This window comes from Pleurodeles waltl, chromosome 8 (genome assembly GCF_031143425.1).
Source record: "Pleurodeles waltl isolate 20211129_DDA chromosome 8, aPleWal1.hap1.20221129, whole genome shotgun sequence".
In the NCBI taxonomy this organism is placed as follows: Eukaryota; Metazoa; Chordata; class Amphibia; order Caudata; family Salamandridae; genus Pleurodeles; species Pleurodeles waltl.
In genome coordinates, this window is record NC_090447.1 from 75,036,210 (window position 1) to 75,060,178 (window position 23,969).

General features: G+C 42.3%; 1 protein-coding gene across 2 annotated transcripts in view; it reads left to right on the forward strand.

Moving 5' to 3' along the window:
* Positions 1-23,969, forward strand: part of INPPL1 (inositol polyphosphate phosphatase like 1) — an 818,513-nt gene that overhangs the window by 639,175 nt on the left and 155,369 nt on the right. For both annotated transcript variants that reach the window (XM_069203762.1, XM_069203763.1), the window contains exons 17-18: positions 9,676-9,764; positions 13,863-13,944. In XM_069203762.1, the coding sequence (XP_069059863.1) occupies positions 9,676-9,764; positions 13,863-13,944 (171 nt within the window). The remainder of the gene's footprint in view (positions 1-9,675; positions 9,765-13,862; positions 13,945-23,969) is intronic.

Below are 23,969 nucleotides of genomic sequence, written 5' to 3' on the forward strand. Positions count from 1 at the left end.
GGCCACCGTCGACGAGACTGTTGTTGATGGAGAAATCGTCCATGACACCAATGCCGTCTACGGGACCATCGTCGTCAACACCATCGACGATGCCAATAGTAGCTGTAAGCCAAGATGTGATTCATATTTCCTCTGGGTCTCCTGACCTTCACGCTACAGTTAAGATTACAGCTATGTCTAGGTCTACAATCTATCCGCAAGATACTTCACCAAGTAAGGTAACAACCTTACTTCCTAGTCATCTGCTTGACTGGGAGGAGTCAGATGAGGGCCCGTTTGGTGATGCACACAGCCCATCCCAGTTGCATGTCAAGTATCAGGAGGAGGAGGATGAGTAAGAACAACAGTACCAATCTTATTATACTCACCAAAGGCGCTATTATGAACCTCCACATCAGCCAAGAGACACTGTGCAGATGCCTGCCTCCTTGATTGAAGACTTGCAGTCCATGCTGCAGGATTATAAGAGGAGGTTCCCAACTGCAGCTGAGGAGCAGCTACCTTTTCCAACCTCTCCTGTTACACCAAGGAGTATACCTCCACCTCCAGCAACTCCCAGGCATACACCACAGCCTACAATAGCCGCTTCCCCCCAGAGATGATGTTTCTTCTTCAGGGGATTAAAGAGAAGGAGAGATTTCAACACCACAACATTCTAGTGATGAATGGGATGATTATTTAGCTCCTACTCCTTCACCACCACCTCCTTATCCATCAGATTCTCCATCAGAGGATATAGGAGGTTTTCACAACTTGATGGATAGAGCGGCCACACGGTTTTACTTGCCAACTTCAGTCTCACAGTCAGAATGCTTTCTCCACAACTTCAAAGAACAGGTAAGAAAGTTTGTGAGAGTAATTCCAATTATAGACTTTATTTGGAGTGAAGGCATCAAGATCATGCAGATTCCAGCGACTGTTCCACCAGTTCCACAGAAACTATAAGGCAACACAGGACTTTCCAGCGTGTTTGACAGGGCATCCAAGGCCAGATTTTGTCATCTCCCAAGCTGCACAAAGGCGTTCTAAGAATCTGTCAATGCCTATATCGACTCCTCCTGATAAGGAAGGCAGATGCCTGGACAATGTGGGCAAGAGATTTTCTTCCATGTCGGCTATAACTGTCCATGCAGCCAGCTCTCTAGCGATTTTGGGTCGCTATGATCTCCAGATGTGGTCTGACATGAACACCTTCATAGATCTCATTCCTGAGAACAAACAGTCTGAGGCACGGAAAATCCTCCAGGAAGGAGAATGTACTTCTGAAGAGCTAATTGACTGTGCCCTGGTTATAGCCTCCACGGGTTTCGGTCAGCTGGTGGGAGCAGCTGTATTACGCTGCCAAGGATGGTTAAAAGCGACCTCTTTCAGACCATAGGTACAGTCCAGGATTCTAGATATGATACAGAGAGTATCTTTTCGGCAAGCATGTAGATGATGCATTACAGGCCATCAAGGCTGACATGGACACTGCTCGGTCTCTGTGTACTTTGCTGTACAGGAAGCAGCCCTTTCGGGGAGCAAGAGATAGGGGTTTTTTAACGTTTCGCGGCTCCTACCATAGGCAGTATCAACAGCCTCAATATAGACCGGCCTATCAGCAGCATTATAGGCAACCATCCACAGCTTCCTACACTAGACAAGGTGGGAGGAGAAAACAGACACAAGAAGAAGACAGCTGTACAAATGCATTCATATTTTGGGTCTGAGCATACAGTGATGTTTATATCAATGACCTTTATAACCATTGCTTGAAGTCAGTCCCACAGGCCATGTATCAGCCTGGCAATATTCCTTCTTCTCCTTTGCTTCATTTGTTCTTCACACAGTGCTCCTTGACACTCTAGTACATTGAGGTGCTGCTCCTTTTGAAAGTATCCTATTACTCCCAGCCCTTATTCAGTCCGGTTAGAAGGTATGGTCTGGTTCTGTTCCAGTGGCTTTAGGACAGCAGCTTTTATTATATGGGTCTTGGGCGGCCATTGGTGCTCCCTTGTTCTGATGCATGCTGTTATTCTAACGCAGCCTTACTAAAGAGGAATTTGACACAGGCAGAAAGAATGCCGCAGCACCATTAAGTTCAGAGTAGTGCCAAGAGGGTAGCTTCAGGGGGATTGTTTGGGGTGTTACACCCCCCTAATAAATGTTTTTTTTCTGGCAAACAATTGGATACAGGTGCTTTCAGTCGGATATGGTCAGGTGTCTGTCAGATTTAAAAAGGAATTAATATACACAGACACAAACACTTGCACATTCGCTCCCTCTCTGCTTTGAAAGTCTTCAAGAATGTTGGTTATTTTAAAAAGTATTGTTTTCTATCACTTACTACCCCTGCCATTCTACATTCATCTCCCTTTCCACTGCCCATTTAGCCCCTCCCGTGTGCCCTGCTTGTCATATTTGTTGGTAAATCGGAAGCTCCCCTCCCCCCAGTGTTACTGACCAAGCTGCGCCCCTGAGTAGTGACCATCCTAATGAGTTCATCTTTCTGCTCTTTGGGGTAAGGATCATGAGCACTAGCGTCTGCTTTTTAAGGAAAAGGGTTTTGCCCTTGGGTAAGATTTAGGTTATGTCTGTGTTAGGTCTGTTTATGTGTGGAGATTCCACACTCGTAAATATACTACTCATAAATCTCTTTGTGATTAGCAAACAATTGTTAACTTACACAAAGGTGTAAGTCTACCTTTGTGAATCATCCCTCGATGTTTCAGCTTTTTTGACAAAGGATCTTCAACTGCTTTACAAGATTCTGTGGCCATAACGGGTTTTCACTGAACTATGGCAATTTTAGAAGGATTTTATTTTTTAAAGTGTCTTTTTTTTTTTCTTTTTTTCATGAAGACAAGAATGAGTGATATCAAGGTTGTTTCCCGTTGCCAGGCTTATCTTGTTCCAGCCTATGCCAGGCTCCCAAACATGAACAGAAATGGCACACTAAATAGCCCAGACTCTCACCTGGGTCCTTACTGTGTCTCTTTTGCACTCAAAGCTGGCCCCTTACAAATGTGCACCTTCTCCTACACAGACACTCCAGTAACTATCGGATGTACCGCCATGTCAGTAATTTCCTGACATTGGAGTATCATGAAGGGAGAACATCCAAGAGTTCTGTGGAGTTCTTTGAGGAAAAGGCGTGTTATTTAGACCATGTTAGATGTCTTATAGGTCAAGAGGTCCTTCCTCTTTAAATGCCGTCTTAAGTTAGCCAAAGAACGTTGGTGTTACTGTGGTCGGCCCAACACCTACAGAGTGTGATGGCTTCCAAAACCTGCATGGCATGGACACAATATTTCAGCATGGCTTGTCAATCATTTTCAGTCATATTGTTTGACGTTCCAAGTTCAGAGCAGGATGGCATCTGACTTCTTCACATACTTGCGTGAATAAGCGACCTAAGAACACTGCTGGTCCCCATGATGAATCTAGATGTGAAATCCTGTCATATTTTACTTTTTGAGCTAACCTTCCAGGTCGATTACCACTGTTGAGGTGAGTGAAGTCCTGAGCATCCGCTCAGGCTTAGCAATAACCCCTCAAACAGTATTTAGGGTTAAACGTTCCATAAATCTTTTATCTAAATCTGAAAGAGCTACAAATAAAAGCAAGGGTGTTTAGTTTCTTAATTGTGTGTACAGGACATACACCCTCGATTCATTGTGGCTATACATTTGATCCTGTGGTTTTTGTCTGAGTCCTTAATATATGTAGGACAACTCCCCCTCCTCAAAACTAGAAGTTCTCATTTTCTAAAACCCATCAACCCAAGTCATCCCCTTTCAGTGTGACGATGTAAAATTTGTTTCAGCAGAGTCTACTACCCTCAAAGAAAAGTTTCTACCGCGGACTAATGATCTGCAAAGTAGACAACTGCATTATGAAATAGCATGGACTTACGGAAGCAATGTTGCTTCTCCCACCACATTTAAAGTTAGATTTCTTACTTTTGGTTGAAAATCATGGGGGGGTCCCTTTTCGTGCTAGATATGTTTTTTCTCTGCCAGAGAAATCTTATCTTTTCTTCACAAAGTAATCTACCCTTGTAATCTCAGTTAACAGATCTGAGAAATCTAGCAAATTAAATAGTATTTTCTATGGTCTGTGATAGTAGCAGGCTGGGCAATATCTTTCACTCCCATAGCCTTGAATGCAAATTATGTGCTGGTCGTGTTTATATGTGTATCTTTATTTTTATACATATACAGTTAAGTATGCCAGATGTTGGAGGCCTTCTGGGCGGCTTTAGACTGCATGCTTTATTTATGGTGCGGTGTGAGCCCTTTGACACGTTCATATTATTATAAGTTGCGGAGCATCGTTAGGGAATATATAATTGTCCTTTGCAGACACTGAACTTCGACCAAAAAATATTTTGTTAAATCCCAGGCATCCTTGTGGTACTTGTTCAGTTCAATTTTTTGGGTTATCAGTATTTAATCGTATAAAGTGTTTCTGTTCTCTTACGTGTTGGATAAACTTGTTCTTTTAAGTTTATATGAATATTGACAAATATCTGGTGACAGAGAAGATAGCATTCCTAACCAATAATTCTGGTTCGACATCATGGGTGTCGTTGTTAAACACACATACAGCTCATCCGTCTCCTCTCAGGTAAAGACAGAAAATGATATAGCCATGGTCATTTTCTTGTATAGTTAATTAATAAAAAACACTACAAAGTTTCCAGTATTCATCAATCATGTAAAACCTAAATCGTGTCAAACATAAAATATAAAAGCATTTTCATATGGAATAAAAGCAATAGTTTAGCAGTTACCACAATTTAGACATATTATGAATGGAAATAAAAATGCCCTCTTACTGCTGCTCTGGTGCTTTGCCTATGGTTTGTGAGGGTTCCGATTTCCCTTACAGATAGGTTAAAAGTTCTCACAATTTAGACTTATTATGGTGGAAATAAAAATGTCCTCTAACCATTACTGCTCCTGTGGCACGTTCCCTATGGTTTTGCGAGGCCCCTTTTACCCTTACAAAAAAAACCTTGTTTTATAATATAAAGTGCAATAGTTAGTGAAACGTGATTCCCTTGAACCAGGTAGTAATGCAGTGTGCCCATGACTACTGTAAAGAAGCGTTATTGAAAGTAGTCTGTGCGTGCTCCTTTACTGACTCCAGATCCTCCATTGAAAGCTGAATTGGACAATAACAGATGCTAGCCTCCTGAATCAAGTATACTTGTGCAAAAGGAGTGATCTTAAGGATTATCTGGCCTTCATTCTTTTAAAGGTGGTTTTAGAAATTCTACCCCTTACAAACAAGCAGTAGTGAGCTGTCACTTAACCATGCTTGTCTGCTGGAGTGAATTTGCAGACTTAAAGTTAGTTTCAGCAGCATTTTCCTTTCTGCCAAAGGCACCGGACATACACAGGAAGATATGAACTAACGATTCCTGCTTATAACCGCATAAGCAAGGTCTTTGATTTTGCTGCTGTATTTTTCCAAGCTAGAATGAGATCTTTAAAGTCCATGAACCCGAATTGATGTAACATAAACTGCTGCTTTAATACCTGGGAAAAGCTTGCTGAAAGATACTCCAGAGATGTCGAGGTTTTGTATGAATTGAACACTGTCCAGGCATGACTTCTTCTAGTGAAGACAGTAATCAAGTTGAGAAGTTAGTTACTTGGCTGGAGGAAGATTTTCCCAAACTGGTGGCCCAGACATCTTGAATACCTAATTCCTCAATGGCTTGGCTTAACTAATCATCCCATAGGCCTTTTTGGTTAAATAAATTATTGATGGAATCACTTTGAGCCGCGCGCAATCTCCAGTATACACAGTTTCTCTGGCTTTCCCGACCGAGCATGATTTCAGTGCCATAGGCCACCATTGGCATTAGCTGTGCTTACGTTACAGTAAGAAGATGGCTAAATGGTGGACAGCTCAATTTATTTTTCAGTATTTTGAACCCCAGGGTTAGCAACTCTGCCTTTGCCTGCAAAGTGGCTAAATGATGTTTAAAGGTCATTTGCTGCTCCAGGTTGATGCCTAAATATGTATAAGTGGTAGCAACCTCAGCCTTTTTGCCTTCTAAAACCCAGATTACTCTTTTAAATTTGGTAACAACCAGGCGGACCACTTCAGTTTTATTGAAATTTTAACTCTAACCCTTGAGCGTCTATGTAGTTTGTTTTTAGGGAATTCATGCTTCTTGCTGGCCTATTGGTGTTTGGCTCAAGAGTACAATCTCATCTGCATCCTGCAGGCAACCTAACTTCTCTAATTCTAGGATTGGAGGGTGGCTGTTCTCTTGACGGAGGGCTCCTACAAGATCTGCTAGGTATAAGTTAAATAGGTTTGGGCCAAGTATGCATCCCTGTTTAAGACCATTCCTAGTGCGGATTTTGTTTGTGACAAAACTACCATCTCCTATTTTAACTTGCGCCCAGGTTTTTTAGTACAGAGCTGTAATTGCCCTCAACAAGTCTATTAGTATGCCCATTTCCTCCAATTTTGCCCAACAGTAATCATGAGGCACCCGGTCAAAGGCAGTATTACATTTTAATTATATATTGTAATAGTGACTGGGATATGTTCGCACTTGTGGTTGCCAAAATGAAGTGATTGTGTCTCCCTGCACTGCATGTGTGAGGTGTGTTGCAGCTTTCTACCTCAAAGTGATAGTACTAAATTACTCTTCCATGAAGCAGTCGTTTCTCTGGCTCCATTTCATACATTTCCCTCCTGAAAAGGAAAGAATTAAAAAGTGTCTTCAGTTAACCCAGTTTCTAACTTACTATAGTTTTCTGTAACGTTTATTTTTATTGTATTATGTTGATCATAAAATCATTCACCAAAATTGGCTTTAAAACTGTTGAGCCAAAGGATGTGAACACTGGACCAACCTGTAAGTGATGCCTTGTTAGACATTGCTCGACCTCACCGTGGTGATGTGGCTGCGCGATGTCATGACCAAAGACATTTCACCTTCTGACCGCCGATAATAGAGACTTCTCCATGGTGATGTGGCTGCTTCGTGTCAAGAGAGAAGATATTTCACCTTCTAGCTGCCCATACTGAAGGCTTCTCCCAGGTGATGTGGCTGCTTGATGTCAAGGAGGAAGATATTTCTCCTACTGGATTCCCATACTGGAGGCTTCTGTCCTGATGTGGCTGCTTGATGTCTAGAGGGAAGACATTTCACCTCTTGGCTGCCCATACTGAAGAATTCTCCCAGGTGATGTGGCTGCTTGATGTAAAAAAGGAAGACATTTCACCTACTAGCTGCCCATACTGGAGACTTCTATGTTAATGTTTCGGCTTGATGTCAAGGTGGGAGATATTTCACCTACTGGATTCCTGTACTTGAGGCTTCTGTGTTGATGCGTCTGCTTGATGTCAAGAGGGAAGACATTTTACCTACTGACTCCCCATTCTGGAGAGTGTCTGCTGCTGCCCAGGAAGAAGCTCACTCATTTATTTAATGAAATGGGGGGCGGTTAGGAAAATACATCCAGAAATATCGGCTGCCTCCCCATTGTGAAAACATTTTGTTCACTTTTGCACTAGAGACAGAAATAGCATTTGTGTTTGAGATTATCATTAATCAACCAATTAAAAATACAAGGAGCCAGTTTAGAGAGGCCTGAACTCGCCCATCCAAATTTCCTAATGCTGGTGGCCCTGGGTGCAGGTGCTTTTTTCAATGTCAGCTTAGTTTTCCAGGAAAGCCTTCATACAAAACGATTTAAGGAACTCAAGGCATAAAATAACAAGAATTCCAAAAAACCTCTCCACAATAATTAGAAGACAAATATGCTTGCATGTGATACAGCTTTAGAAGCTGACAGTTGTGACTGACAAAACTTGGGGTCCTAGACTCAACTGGCTGGTGAGTAGCAAAGCTATTTTCTTGCTAGGCTAGTTCACGTGGTTACTGGATTTCACAGACCACACTTTACAAATGAATGCATCTGTCTTAAAAGGAGGATGCTGTCCAATTTTTTCCTTTACATGTACTTCTGAATAGTGTCTAGGTGGTTGTTAAAACTCTATTTAGGAGTGAAAAATCATTCTATCGCCAAATTAAAGATTTTTTTGATGTCTAAAGAGGTAGGACTTGACTCAAACAAGCAAGATTTTTTTTTGTTAACATATTTGAAATAGAGCAGTGTTCGCCATGACAACTAACAGCATTCTTTGCAAATTGAATTAAAGGTCCACATACTAATAGAATAGCACCCCAAATGTTTAGTGCAATAAAAGCCCACAGAAAACTAACAAACCATTTAGCAATATCATCAGTTACAAGCAAAGGTAGTGTATATAGACGCTCAGTATCGACGAAGCAACAGGAAAATGATTATCCAAAATATTTGGAAAGGAAAGTAATTATGAATTACCTTCAGACTGAAACAGCTGAGTGGCTAAAATGGCTGAATGGTATACTCGACCACTGTCATTAATAGGGTGCTATAATTTTATTGAAATTATTATCTTCAAGCTTTGTTTAAAACATTAAATTGAATATTTTTAAAACGAGCCTCTCTAGACACGTTATTCCTGTATCCTAGCCTATTCAGGTTTCTGAAAAGTCCTGACTAAGTCGGCCTCCCTAGCGTTTCTAAGGGTGGATCGGGATGGGTCACACTGTTGGTGGAATGCCCTATAAAACCACTGTATTAATTTCCCCCACGTGCCTGCAGAATTTGATCCACCTCATGTGTCGCGGGTACTTGAGATGGAGTCTGAAGTAGAGTGGTGAAAGAGTGCAAGATACATTAGTGTGCGAGAAATTGCCCATGAGGGAGATCCCAGTACACCACTCGCGAAGTGAAACTTATCACCTCACCATTGAGAAAGAGATCGCCAGCTGTAGACAGTCCAACTGCATGCCAAGCTTGTAAGTGTCATGATCTCAAACGACCCGCTGGTGTGGGCAGGCCTAATAAGGGGATAGAGGGAGCAAACGGTATCACTGTGCCCATTAGTTTATTGGTCCTAGCTAAACAGGCCACACCTACTCAGGGCAGGCCCGTGGCCTACAGCTGTTGGGGAGCAGAGGAATAGGAGATAGATCAAAAGACCATCCTTAACATCAGTCTCCGGAAGCCTCATCTCACACAGGGAGAGAGACAGTCCTCCCCCATGCACCAGAGGATTTATAGTTGCGAGGAACACCCAGCGTTGCCCTTCTTCCCACATCAAGGTCACCAGATGAGAGTCTGGTTGCTTAAAGAAAGATCATGGGAGACGAGGGGGAAGGTTGGTAAAGTAATAAAGGAAACTGGACAGCACTACCAGTTTTACCAAATCCACACAACCACTTATAGATAATGGCAATAATGATCAAAAAGCGATCTGGGTTCCAAAGGTACGCATCCCTTTACCCAAGTTGCCATCCTTAGGTGTGTGATAGATTTTGACTCCCAGATATCAAAACGTAGCAATTTCAGATGGTACCTGCGGACCTTGCAGAAGGTGAGGTAGAGGTCTACCTGTCTGTTGCAAAGGAAAGATACAGGATTTAGCCCAATTCACCCTGAGGCCTGAAAGGGCCGCAAACTCAGAGAAAACCTGTGCAACATTGAATGAATCAGGGTCTGTGTCGCGAATATTCAAGAGGTGGTCCCTGTAGAGGTAAATTGATTTTCTGTGGATTATGGATGGCGATACAATAAACATTTCTAATCCTGTAGTTGGTGATTTGTGTTGCAGGTGAGGAGGAGATCACTTACCCACCGACTTACCGATACGATCGAGGATCGCGAGATCAGTACGTGTGGCACAAGCAGAAGCCCACTGGGGTATGTTCATGTTTATTACTGAAAAGAGGAGCATGATGGAAGACAGTTATCAGGCAAATGAGAATCGCACTAAATTCCTCGCATGCACAATTCAAATGTAAATAGATGTACTTTTGAAAAGTAGACCACATAGGATATTGCTCATGCATCAGTTTGTGTCAACTCCCTACTTACAACTAGACATGGACGTGGCTGATTTGCTTAATTACATTCTTTTTGTACAGCTATATTAGGACTTGGTATTTTATTTTATCCATACAATAAAACAGGTGTTAAAGAACTAAACAGCCTTCACCACTGTTTAGATATTATCTAATGCCAGCTTTAGCCTCCTGTTACTTATAGAACTATTGTAGACAATACCAATACTTATGCTGCGCTTTGGGTCAGCCCATCACTTACCATTGGTTTGCTTTCTTGTCAGTCTCATTTGCATGTCTCTTATTGGATAACTTGCCTTCCTTTTCTTATTTGTATTGCTCCCCTTAGCGTTTCTTTACTATCAATTAGTTGGATAATTTGTATCCTTCCATCTCCTAAATTCCTTTATACAAATTATTTCAGCATGGAAGCGCATGCGTTTTGTTGCTCTTTCCCTTGTGTGCTGTTTGTTCTATATAATCACCACTGCTTGTTCTGTGGTGCTCTCCCCCACCTTACTTCACTTCACCCTCCCTATCTATCTTTAAGTCTGTCCACCACTGCTTTGACATCTCTGTTGCTCCACCAACCTTCACCATCACATAATAATTTGAAGACCTTTGCAGCTCTATTACTGACAACTCTTTTTTATATATGTACTTTCACACACTTTTAATGTAATGCTCCGAGACTGACATTTGCCATCTTGGAAAAGTAAATTAAAAGTTAAAAAAGGAAGAAAATAAGGCTACTGCTTCAAGAAGGATAATTAAATGTTTGGTGATACATGGACGCACATGTCACTCTGCGATGGCTCATCTTGTTTTTGCCGATGCTGTTCCACATCGACAAACCAATATATTTAAAAAACAAATCTTTTTGCCAATGCAAAACAACATTAGTAAAAGCATTAGCAAAGCCAAAATGAGGCAACACATTAGAACACAAGACCTGTTGGTACTGTCAGTGCCTGCTTTTATTAGAATGCTTGAATTAATTCTGCTGTGGAAATGTTAGCATAGACTTATGATTGCAGCATAGTAAGACTTCAAAGCTGTATTCTGTAACCAAAGTCACAGAAAGAGATCAATTAAGCATCATTACAGTAGAAAAATAAATACAGCAGAAGCACGCCTTCCCATTAGTGCAGAAAGTAAAATAACATTAATCACTGTAAAGAGGGTAGCCTTTTTTCTGATAGAGGCTTACCGATGCACGCTCCACATAGGTCCCAGTGTATGGAACATTGATCTTCTTCAGTAGAAGGTTCCTCAAGGATCCTTGTTTAAATCCCTTTGGAAAAAACTGTCTATAATTTAGATGGGTAATGCTGAGCAGCCGACATACTGAACTGTGAGCCCATGCTTTTTTTTTTTAATCAGACTTTGCATGTCAACCTGAAGCCATTTCCTCACTCAGTGGAAGTGAGTGGCTTTGGAATCACCTGTGGGTGGCGTTTTGAGGTTTTCTGCCACACATCCGGTCTCAAGAAATCTACTTGTTTACTTCTGTGGCGTGTTATATTTTATCAGGATGAGCTATTTTTAGGGCCCACTGTCCCAGTCTGGCGAGAACGCTGTAGCTGGCAAAGAAAAGGTGTTCCTTTTATTCAGAAAGAAAATGAGCAATAAAGATGTCTTTAAGTCTCATTTTTATCTTTCCACGTTTGCTGTATGTTGAAAGACCATGGTCAAATGTCAGCTTATGTCTTAAACACATTGCTGCTTATTGTATCCTGTAGATTGGTTTTTACTTTTCTTTCTCTGACTGCACAGTTAGAGGATTTTGTAAAGTGAACTGTCTTGACAATCGTGCAGGTCACACAACATTTAAATTGGTTTGAAATGATGTATAAAAATATTTCAAAATGTTTTTCAGTAGTTAGAAAAACACCTTTTTTGTTATTCTGAAGTCAGATGGAAACAGAGATTTTAGTAGGATCAAAACAAATTAGGATACTTTACTTGGTGATATGCTGAAACCCAATTTCAAGACATTACAGTTTAGCCATTTCAATGGAAAATGTCCATCTGTAAATGACAGTGTGCTACCACATCATGCTTTGGTAATATATTTTTAAATGAACATTTGTAAATATGAACTGAGAAACATTCCTGCCCCTGATGACAATTCTGTTAGTGAACTGAGTCAAGTCAGGAGTCACGGGTACCATGCATGTGGCCTAGATGTTTAGAATACCTGAAGCAGAAGTTTATTTTATTAAATCAAGCAGGAGATTTTTATACAGCAGGCTTACTGAACTCACATATTTGAAGGTGCTGTTGTGTATGATAATGAAGAAAAAGACAACTCTGTTCTATATAATATTTGCCTATGAGCGCACACTGTGAGGCAAGTTTATGATTAGGTGAAGTAGATTAGTTAGTTTGCCAGACTTCTCTTTTTTCAAAGACACACGTGACTTATTCACTGGCCACAGGTAATAGTCCTTCAAAGCCATTGCTGTGCCTTGGCAATCATCATTTCTGTTCTTGGGTTTCATCTAGTACTGCCCTACTTTATTTAACCGTGTAAGGCAGAAGATGCTGCACTGTTAAAAGAACGTCTTAACACTGCACTGGTATCTGCTTTCCAGCACAGAAGATAAAGATGCATTGCTGAATGCCTATTTTCTCCCAGAAACATAGAATGAAGGCCAGTAAACCTGTTTAAGTGTTTGGCCCCAGTATGTAGCTTCTACCAATTATTGTTTTGTTCTTGAGGCTGAAACAGTGTGGTTGATTTCCATTTAAATGCATCTTCTGAAAGTGATGCTTCTTACCCTTTATACAGCAAACAGGTCACTTCTGGTGTTGGTATTTATTTACTGTTTTATACGTGGATTTTAACCCCAGTTTTAAACCCTAACTAAAGTAATGACCTTGTTTACCTCACTTTACCCACATGGGAGTAAGGATGCCTTTTATCATCAAATTATCAAGTTAATAAGTTTTGGCTCATTCGGACAAAAAACAAACCTCATTTTAAACAATCATTTTAATTGCGTGTATTGTGCTGCATGTTGTAGTGGTCTACTTTGAAATGCTACAGCCAGGCTCTCAGTATTGCCCATTCGCAATCAGTCACTCCTTACCTAAAGATGTTGCACTGGCTTCCGATAGGGAAGTCGGTCCATTTCAGATGGTTGATGCTGACGCACAGACCTTTCCCTAAGAAAGGCCCTAAATATGTTATGGACAGACTCGGTCACTATTGTCCAAACAGATTGCTTAGATGCTCTAATTTGTTCCTTCTTAAAATTCCTTGGGTAAATAGGACAGGGAAGGGGGGATGCTCCTTTTCCTTCCTTGCTGCCAATATGTGGAATGAGCTACCTCTTTCTCTGTTTGAGCCATTCCTTCTGAATTTTATTTTTTTTAAAAACAGTTGAAGGATTGGTGCACTAAACTTGAAGAAACTGTTCACCTGTCCATAGATTGCCTGCAGAAACACGAAAAGGCGTGGGGGAAGTGGTATGCACTTCTGAAATGTGTCAATACTGGTGTATTTTATTATGAATTGTTTATCTTTCATAAAAGCAGTCAGTAGATTGTGCGGTTACAGCACTGTGAAACAAATCAAATTTGGTTATCAAGAAAACTCAGTTGAAAACCGGGCTTTTCCAAACCATTTAAATACTACTGTCTGCTTTAGTGTGTGCCATTCCTACATAGCTCCAGGGCTCCCTTTCTGACAGATGTTGCATCATATACATTAGCATTCCTTTATACATCACTATCTGGTATGGAATGAAACTATCAACAGTGGCTAATAAAAAAAATGCAACAACCAATAGCTGCTTCCCTGAGCAGGTCACTTTATCAGAGACGTATCAGTCCTTTAATGATAAGTTACTATAGCAGTACTTTCCGTACATCTCATTGGATACTGATGACCCTTCTGGTCACCCAAATGTCGTGAGTATGTAAAAAGTTTACTTCTGTAACCTCTTTCCAGGTGCGTACCAATGTTCCTTCCTGGTGTGATCGTGTGTTATGGAAATCCTACCCTGAGACTCATATCATCTGTCATTCTTATGGTAAGTATTGTTATGATAGTTGTCAAACTACATTTCTATGGACCATAATCTTAAAAAGACTCAAGGTGATGCTACTTATTTGTTGCCATAGAAAGCTTTAATCTGTTTTTTCCTGTCTAATTTAAATTGACAGTGAGAAAAAATAAATTGATCAAATGGTAAAAATATATCTATCTTAGGTGAGTGAGAACTCTTTCTAATATTTGCCAATCAGGCATACCCTTGTTGTAATGTTTATATAAATTAACAAATCATCCCAGCACATCTTGAGCACCTGTACTCTAATAAAGTAGGCCTTCTAAGTGTTGCTACTTATACAGCATTTACTACCCTTGAAAAGGCCCGCAGCAGTATACCATCTTACAACAGGAGGCATGCTACTCTGAGATTCCAGTGTTCCTGTTTTAATCCAGCACAATGCTTACATTTAATCATGTTTGAATTTAATTTGTAGGAATTCCTGTCATGCTAATTTTGTTATAATTTTGTGCCACTTCCTTATGCATGCTGTTAATTTCATGCGTGCATGTTAGCGATCTGCTTTACTCTAGTTGTCATACACACATATACTCATTGTCATGCTGTTTGTGATCTAGTTGTCATGTAGCTCGTTCACAATAAAGGATCCCATTATTGTGAGAATATGTTTTGTTACTTGGTAATAGTGATTATAAGGTGTGTATCCAGTAACCCAATGGAGGCACTTTTAAATACCAATGGAGTGTGCCCATGAGCAAGAGGGAAGCAACCAGTTGCAGGCACTGTTAAATCACTAGGAAGTATTATAAGATGTCAAACCAGAAGCGACACAGGAGCAATCGGAGGCACAGTAATGCACAACAGCTCATTATGTGGCATTTACACAGCAGCAACATAGAAGAAATTAATTGGAGGTACTGTTAAGATACCAAAGGAGTACTATATGCAGCCTTCCAAGGAGTGGCAGAGGAGAAACCATCTTTTGAATGATGCCCCCATCCCACCAGATAGATTCTTGCATTAAATGGTTTTGCTGGCTATAGAACTCTCTGCAGTTTAACGCTGCTAACCAGAGGTAAAGTGACTGTGCTCTTTTCAGCATGATGACATTTGTATACCCCTAACTGGCATAACTAACATAGCTATAAGTCCCTGTTATATGGTACAAAGAGTACACAGGACCTGTAAGTTAAATGCCACTAGCAGACTTCACCACCTTTTTTTTATGCCATCCAGTACATTGACAGTGTAAAACAAGGCTTCAAGCCTACCAGTGTAGCTTGACTGAAACAGTGTAAAACCTGCATTTTGATCTGTCAAAATAAACACTTTCACGAGCCAAAACCTCCCTTTTAAATATTATTAACTCACCCCTTGTAGGCCTTGTAGCCCACAAGGCAATGCGTATGGTATTTAAAAATAGCACATGTACACATTTAATTTTAACACATCCATACATTGGCTAGCACCCAAAACAAAAGATATTTTTACTGTGACAGGCATACTTATCCAATGTAGAACACCAGGGTACAGATTAAAATCCTACTACTATATCTCAGTATTGGGACTAGCTAAAAATAATAATTACACTAAAGTATACAACAAATAAACAATTAATTTAATAGTTATTAAAAATCCAATTTAGTGATGAAGTAGTAAAGAAAAATAACTAAGTTATCTCTTCCGTGCTGAAGTTCATATAGGCTAATTTACATTTGCTCTCTAGCTTTTCCCAGACACTAATTAGCATTTGAATAGGAGTGAAATGCTCCCAAGAGCAAACAATAGGCTCACCGAATGGGCAGTGGTGACTCCTCTGAACCTCACAGAATATGCAGGTTAGGAGTTGTGTGCATACTTTTCGACACAATAGTTTAAAATCCTGCAGGAGTGTCAAATTCTACTTGACAGGTCTTGGGGTTACATAGAACACTTGGATCTCACTTGAAAGGAACGGTTGTGAAGAGTATTCTTTTATAACCACTGTCTGGTTGCTGCCCAGGGGACATTCCTACCCACTAACTTGTGAAGGGCATAAATGTGGCATCTCCAGTCACCCAAGTCAGAACACTGGTAGATCTGAGGAAGCAGAAGAATATGGAACCTGCTGTCTGTGACCCAAGAGGCCTGGGCATATGCTCCCTCTTGTCTTGACCCAGGCAAAAGAAGTGGACTCTAAGGTCAATAAACAGACCTTCTGTTCAAGCTACAGAGATACAACAAGTTACAAGTGGCATTTCTTGCAAGTGCCCAGCTGATCAGTGGCAACTGGACCTGGACTGAACTTTGCTGTTGGCCCCTGCCTTACAAACTGTGAGTCTCTAAGTGCCTCCCCGGAAGTCTGAAATGTATCCCTGTGGGGGAGGACTAAATCAGAAGGTAAACTCTTTGACCAGGAGGAACCTGTTTGGATTATCCGACCCATGCTCCATTGCAGCCAGCCTCAAATTGTGCCTAGGTTCCTGTCTACCATGATCATTGGCCATCTTTGGCACTTTGTGCTTCTTGGCACTATCACTACTAAATGTTGTTCCCCTTGTTGGATTTTTGTGCTTTTTGTGTAATTTTGTTTATGAAATGTTATTCAAATTTTGTATTTTAGCTTAGCATTTTTAGTTATATTTTGGCTTTATTGCTGTTTTGTTATAGATACACTATACATTGCTCTAAGTTAAGACTCTCTGCTCTGCACCATAGCTGCCATGGGATTGAACTCAGGTTATTTTAGTGTCTTTGAGGTTTCACCCTGATGAGGGTTGTAATTATACCTTTTGGTGTGAGTAGTCACCCACCCTAAGTAACAATCCATTTTGCTTCAAAACCTGTTTGAAGCTATTTTAAATCGCAAAGAGTGTTTTAAGGAGGAGCAACCCTTTGTAGGCACTGTTAAACCATCAGTGATTATTAAAGTGCATACCTGTGAGACATTGAGGCAAATCACTGGAGGCAGTGTTAACCATAACGGAGTATTATACAGTGTTTACAGGGGACCATGATGGAGCAACACATTAAAGACAATGTTAAACCAACAAAGGAATTATGTATGGGGCTCACTGAAAATTCGTTGGAGAGAGACTCTATGAGGGAGAGGGGATGGTCTATGAATTGTGGTTGTGGCCAAGACCTCACCGGTCCCAACAGGCGCAATGATGTAGACACCACAAAAAGTTGTTCTGAACCTTCAACCCTCCACCTGTTCACCCCAGCGGTATACCTCCATAGGAGAATATCATATAGGCGGAGGAAGATGAGGAGTGGAATGGATGTGTAAGGAGCCACAAGAGAAAGTGAAAAGTTCCTGGACTACACTGGCAGAAGAACAGCAGCAGACATGTAAGAGAGAGAAGAAGCGAATGGGAGAAAAGGAAATATGAGAGAAAACGAGAGCATATGAGACAGAAAGCAAAGGAAGGGAACTAGTGAAGCAGGGAGAGCTACGCCGTCTGCCCCATGGTTCTACAACGCATTAAAAAAGAAAGATTAAATTGTAAAAGCCTTGAACGCAGGTGGACGAAATCCTATGATCCGGCCTCAGACCATTTAAAAAACAATGCTTAAACAACCTGCGCGGTGTGCAAAACACACAGAGTTTTGATTTCGGCCTCCATCATCATAGAAGTTAATAAACCGCATTAACTTTTCGAAGTTGTGAACGCTTTTTTTGTCACCTATTGCTTTGTGAAATAAATTGACTCCTGCTACAATGTGTGAACAACTTTCGGATTTGTCTTTAATAAAAATCAATTCAACTATGATATATTTCCTGTGCATGGAGCTTCAGTCCCGATCGCTGACAGAAACCTTCACTCAGGCCCCTTGCTAGCCAAGTTTGATCCTCTTACGTTTAAGGATGTGTCTACCTGTTTGACTAGTTGCAAATCCTGGTCTTTGCTGGACCCATGTCCACCAGATATTTTTTTAATCAGGTTGCACCTTTTATTAGCCCCATTTTCTTAAATTGATGAATGTCTCACTAGAACGTGGACCCGCAGGTGCTCAGCAACCTTCAGCCTATTTCTCGCTTCCAGCTGCCATTAAAATACTGGAAGAGGGGATTAACCGACAACTTTCTAGCTTCTTAGAGAACAGCAACTCACTCCACGACACCCAGTTGGGTTTCCGTGCAGGTTTTCGAAAGTAATCTGCTCTTATGGAGGTTGCTGACTTAATTAAAGTCAGTCCTGACCAGTGTTTGGTGGCCATATTTGTCCTTGATTTGTCAGTGGCCTTCGATACAGTCTCCCATTCTGTCGTTTTGGACATGGGAAGTGGGTATCAAAGGCACTGCATGGGTGTGGCTGAAATCCTACCTGGAGGATGATTCTCAAAGGGTGTTTCTTCTTCCCTTTACAGTCTCAGCCAAACCTCTTGATTGTGGAGCTCCTCAGGGCTTGGCCCTGAGTCCAACACTTTTTAACATCTATGTTGCTCTTTTGGCCAAGCTAGTGGAGGCATGGGGCATAAGAATGATCTCCTGTGGGGATTATACGCAGTTGATGCTCTCGTTCCAGGAAAAGGAATTGGGCTCTCCGACTTTGTTTAAAGACTGTCTAAGGGCAGTTGGTGACTCGATAAGTGCGAACTGCTTCAAATTAAACTCGGATAAAACCAAGGTTGTTTTTGCGGGACTAATTATCATCATCCTGATGCTTGCAAATGGTGGTCTTCTGAATTTGGGTTTCCCCTCTCCTCTGCTTCAGTGGGAAGAAACTTAGGTGTTAAATTTGATTCTAATTTATCACTTGAACCCCAGGTCAGAGCAGTGTATGCTTCCTCTTGCGGAAAATGGTCAGGAAATTGATCCATCTTATTCCGCAGGATTGCCGCAAATCTGTAATTCATGCCTTGGTTACATCGAAACTAGACTATACGAGTAGCCTGCATTTGGGGCTACCACCCTTTCAGCTCCATCATTTACATATTATTCAGAATGCAACAGCTCAGCTGATTTTGAAGATTCCCCCACGTGCCTTGGTTGCAGCACCCCTACGCAGTCTACACTTGATACCTATAGGCAGTCATATTAATTTTGAAGTCCTCGCCTTCACCTACATAGCCTGTGAATGGAGAGACCCTGGTTACCTGAGGAAGCATCTGCTGCTTTATCCTCAGGAGAGATCACTTTGGTCCAGTTGACAAAAACGCCTTGTGTCTAGGATTAGCAGGGCAAGAAGAGGTGGTTTTTCTTTCTCTTTTTTGACTGCCAAATTGTGGAATTGTTTTGCCTTCCTATCTCCACTTTGCTCCTTCGGAATCTATTTTCTGCAAACTACTGAAGACTTGTTTGATAACTTGGCACTTCCTGTGGTGGCATCTCAGTTTCTGTGCATGTTATGGCCACTAGTGCTGGGACTCTTCCTTGGAGGCAGATGTGTGCTCTACAATTACTCCAGAATTGGAACTTTCATAGATTCACATGCTTGAATCATTCCCCGTCGTCGAGATGGGAGCCTCCGGTACAATTACACAAGTAATGATGAAACACATCAATACAAGGGCCTTAGGCCTCTTTACTTTAACAGTCTACCACAGTCATTTTAAGAAAAGGACCAAACTTGAGCCTCCAACAATCAGACAACACCACCCTCTAGAATCCTCCTGACAGAAGCTCCAGCACCTCAGATTTTCTACCGCAAGTCGTGCTAGGGAGTCTCCTCAGAGCTCTGCTCTTTCTTCACACCTTTGGATTGCCTTGAAGCCATTTTTCTCTACTAAACCTTGTTTTGACTGATTAGGGTTAACACCTACAACATGTCTGACAAGGAGAAGAAGGGTTTATTCAGAAATTGTAAAACTTGTGGTAAGAAAAAACTACATTCTGAAGACCCTCATCAGGATTGCATATACTGCCTCTATCCTGACCACTCAGCCAAGGACTGTAAGGTTTGTCGTACCTTTTCCTCTAAGACTCTTAAGGATAGAGAAGGCAGATTATTAATTTGGCTGCAGAAATTTAAGTACAGAGATAATCCAGTCTCTGATTCGGATAGTGATGACTCTTCAACATCCAAAAAGTCATCAAAAAGGGCAAGATCAGACACAACATCCCCTTCCCAACAACCAAGAAAAGCCCACAAAAAGACTATCACAGGGTCTTACAAGGGCCGCAGCCCATCTACTTCACCTCATAAATCTTCCAGAAAAGGGGAGAGAGGTCATGCCAGCAGTTCTGAGAGGCATATGAAATCATCTTCTTTACCACCATCTTTGCCTTTCAAAAGGCCTTCATCTACTTAGGCAGCTAAGAATGTACCGTTGACGAGACAGTCTGTGAGTGTTTTCTCACCATCGATGACGACTTCCACTGTTACACCGTCGACGACGGTTATGACGACGACATAGTCGACGAGCACCTCACCATCGTCGAAAGCAGCATCGACTACATCATCGTCGACGAAGATCTACACTTCATCATCGTCGAAGACGGTATCTGCTTTACCATCGGCGACAGTAGACTCTTCGGTAAGGCTGTCGACGATCAAGATCTCCATGCATTCGTCATTGACAATTCCACCAACGACGAAGACTATATCTGCGCCATCGACGACACCGTTGATGAAGGAAAAACAGTCTAAAGAACAAGAAAGACCTACTCCAAAGCACACCTCACCTAGTAAGGTGACCCATCTCATACCGGTTCACTTGTTAGAAGGGGATGAAGAGTCAGATGACGAGGGTCCATTTCGAGCAGCCCATAGCCCCTCTCAATTGAACGTCAAATATCAGGACGAAGACGAATTTGAGGAAACTTATGACCCTCAGTACTATGGAGGAGATCAACAATATCAGGAAGGATCATACATTCCAACCTCTTTGCTCTCTGACCTCCGGGCGATGTTGGCTGATTATAGCAGGCGTTTTCCTCCTCAAGGGGAGCAACCTCCGCCGTCGCCAGTCTCCGGGGTGACTACTCCACGTCAGAGACCGACCTCATTACCACTGACAAATGGTACCACGCTGGATATGTCTTTACCTCAGGACACTGATATGTCGGAAGGGGATCAGGAAGAAGGAGAGCTCCTTGACACTCATTCCGAGTGGGATGAATATATTATTCCTGCTCCTCCTTCTTCTTCACAGTCAAAGGTAGAATCCCCGCCAGATGACATCGGAGGATTTCATAATCTCCTGGAGAAAGCAGTTAAACGTTTCGCCTTGCCAATGCCGTCCAAGAAAACAGATTACTTCCTATATGATTTTAGCCGTTCCAGAAATCTGTGTGCTCTATTCCAATGGTCAGCTACTTATGGGAAGAACGACTGAAAGTGATGCATAACTCTGCTACTGTCACAGCAGTACTGCCACTGCCAGCTAAAAAATACAAGGCACCAGACGATGCCCCAGCATGTCTAATTGGTCATCCTCATCCGGACTCAGTGGTGGCACAGGGAAAGTCAAAGAATCCGTCTGCTCCTATTTCTGCACCTCCAGACAGAGAGGGTAGACGGCTGGACATTATTGGAAAGAGGTTCTCGTTGATGGCTAGCTTAGTGATAAGAGCTGCTAACTCTCTAGCGGTGTTCGCTAGGTATGACAGACAGCTATGGGCAGACATTGCCCGCATATTGACCAGTTGCCAGAGGATGGAAGATCAGAGGCAAGAAAGAGATTACAGGAAGGTCAGCGAACCTCAGCTGAGCTCATAGACTGTGCGATGGACATAGCCACGACTGCATTTTGCCAGCTCGCAGGTGCGGCTGTACTTAGAAGGCAAGGCTGGCTAAAGGCTACATCATTCCGACCTGAGGTACAGAATAAGATTTTAGACCTACCTTTTGATGGCCAAGCATTATTTGGTAAACATGTTGATGAGGCCTTACAATCTATCAAATCTGACACGGATATAGCAAGATCGCTAGGGACTCTCCAGTTTCAGAAGCCGCCCTTTCGGGCTAGTGGATGTGGACTGCCTTCATATAGAGGAGGCTATCCGCAATATAGATATTCAACCTATCCTTCATCCTCCCAGCAGTTTCGTCAATACTACCCACAAAGGCAACCACCACAAGCAGCTTATGGTAGATCTGACCCTGCTAAAGACTCGGCTCGTAGAGCCTGATACATACAAGGCGCCGGCTACATCCAATCCTCCTCCTCTGGTTCTAGGCGGAAAGATATCCCTGTTTCGCAAGCAATGGCAAGTCATCACATCAGACAAGTGGGTCCTCCAATTAGTGAAACAGGGCCACACTATGGAGTGTATCCAAATACCTCCATCCAATCCTCCTCGCAGGACTCCTTCAACGTACCCAGAACAACTCAAGAGGGAGATCAACAAGATGCTCCTCAAAGGAGCTATAGAGAAAGTACCTCTGTCACAGCGAGGAAGGGGGTTTTATTCCAGGTTCTTCCTTATTCGCAAGAAGTGGAAAGACTGGAGGCCGATCCTCGACCTAACGGAATTAGACATCTACTTAAAAAAGCAGTTGTTCCGCATGATAAGCCTACAGGATGTCCTTCTGCGACTGAACCAGGGAGATTTCATGTCTACACTAGACCTAAAGGACGTATATTTCCACATTCCCATACACCCTGCCCACAGACAGTACCTGAGATTCATGGTAGCCGGAAGCCATTTTCAATTTTGTGTCTAAAGTCAGCTCCAAGAATATTTACCAAATGTCTAGCGCCAATCGCAGCTTTCCTCAGGAGGAGAAAACACCAGATATTTCCATAACGCGATGATTGGCTGATAAAAGCAAACACCTACGCAGGAGCGCGCAGATCAACAAAAAGGTTTGTTTCCTTACTCAACAGTCTAGGCCTCACTATCAACTGGGAGAAGTCCAAACCTCTACCATCACTCAGTATCACCTTTTTAGGGGCAAACCTGGACACTCAATCCACCATGGCATGTCCCTCAGTAGAGAGACAACAGAAGTTACTGACTCTAGCGAAGTCAATACAGGGAAGAAACTCTGTTTCAGTTCGCCTTTTCAAATCCCTGTTGGGCATGATGTCATCATGCATACCTCTGGTTCCCCTCTGCAGACTGAAAATGCGACCGCTACAGGAGCAACTCAATCTTCAATGGCTTCAGGTTTCAGGAAGCTTCGAAGATCAGATAAACATAACCCCAGCAATGGTCAAAGCTCTGACATGGTGGTCTCAAAAGGGATCATCTGTCTGTCGGTCTTTCCTTCCTACATCGTCCAGCTCTGTGGACTATCCCGACTGACGCTTCTCTGGAGGGCTGGGGAGCTGTTTTGCAAGATCTTCAAATAAGTGGCAAGTGGCCACTAGAGTTGAGGGCGATGCACATCAACCTGCTAGAGCTCAGAGCAGTTTCTCGCTTTGTAGGCTTTTCTTCCAAAGATAGCAGGGTCAGACGTAGTCATAAGAACAGATAACACCACTACGATGCATTACCTCAACAAACAAGGAGGCACAAAGTCTCTCACCATTTCCAGGGAAGCCCAAAAGATTTGGAATTGGACCTCGCAGCAAGGCATCAGACTCACATCGGTGCATCTGCCGGGGATAGAGAACAAAATAGCGGACTCACTCAGCAGAAAAAGATCGAGCTGCCACAAATGGGAGCTAGACCAGTCCGCAGTGGATTACATCTTTTCCCAGTGAGGAACGCCCAGAATCGACCTGTTCTCCAGCAAATGGAACGCCAAATGCCGGTACTTCGCAAGCTGGCATCCCCAAAAGGGGTCTTGGGGGAATGTGTTTTCCATAGCTTGGTCAGGCATCTTTGCTTACTCCTTTCCTCCAATTCCACTGATCCCAGGAGTCCTCACGGAAATGAATACCAAGCCGTGCACCTTGATATTGATTGCTCCATACTGGCTTCGCCAACACTGGTTCGGACAGCTTCTTCTTCTTTCAATGAAGCCTCACATTCCGCTCAAACCATCTCTACACTTGCTGACGATGAACAAAGGGCAAATATCGCATCCGGATCCTCAGTCGATGCGATTGTCAGCATTGCTCCTGAACACAGGGAGTTCGCACATCTGAATATCCCACAGGAATGAAGGGACATTTTGTCCAGAGCTAGAGCAGATAGCACTATTGAGGCTTTTTCTTGCAAGTGGAGA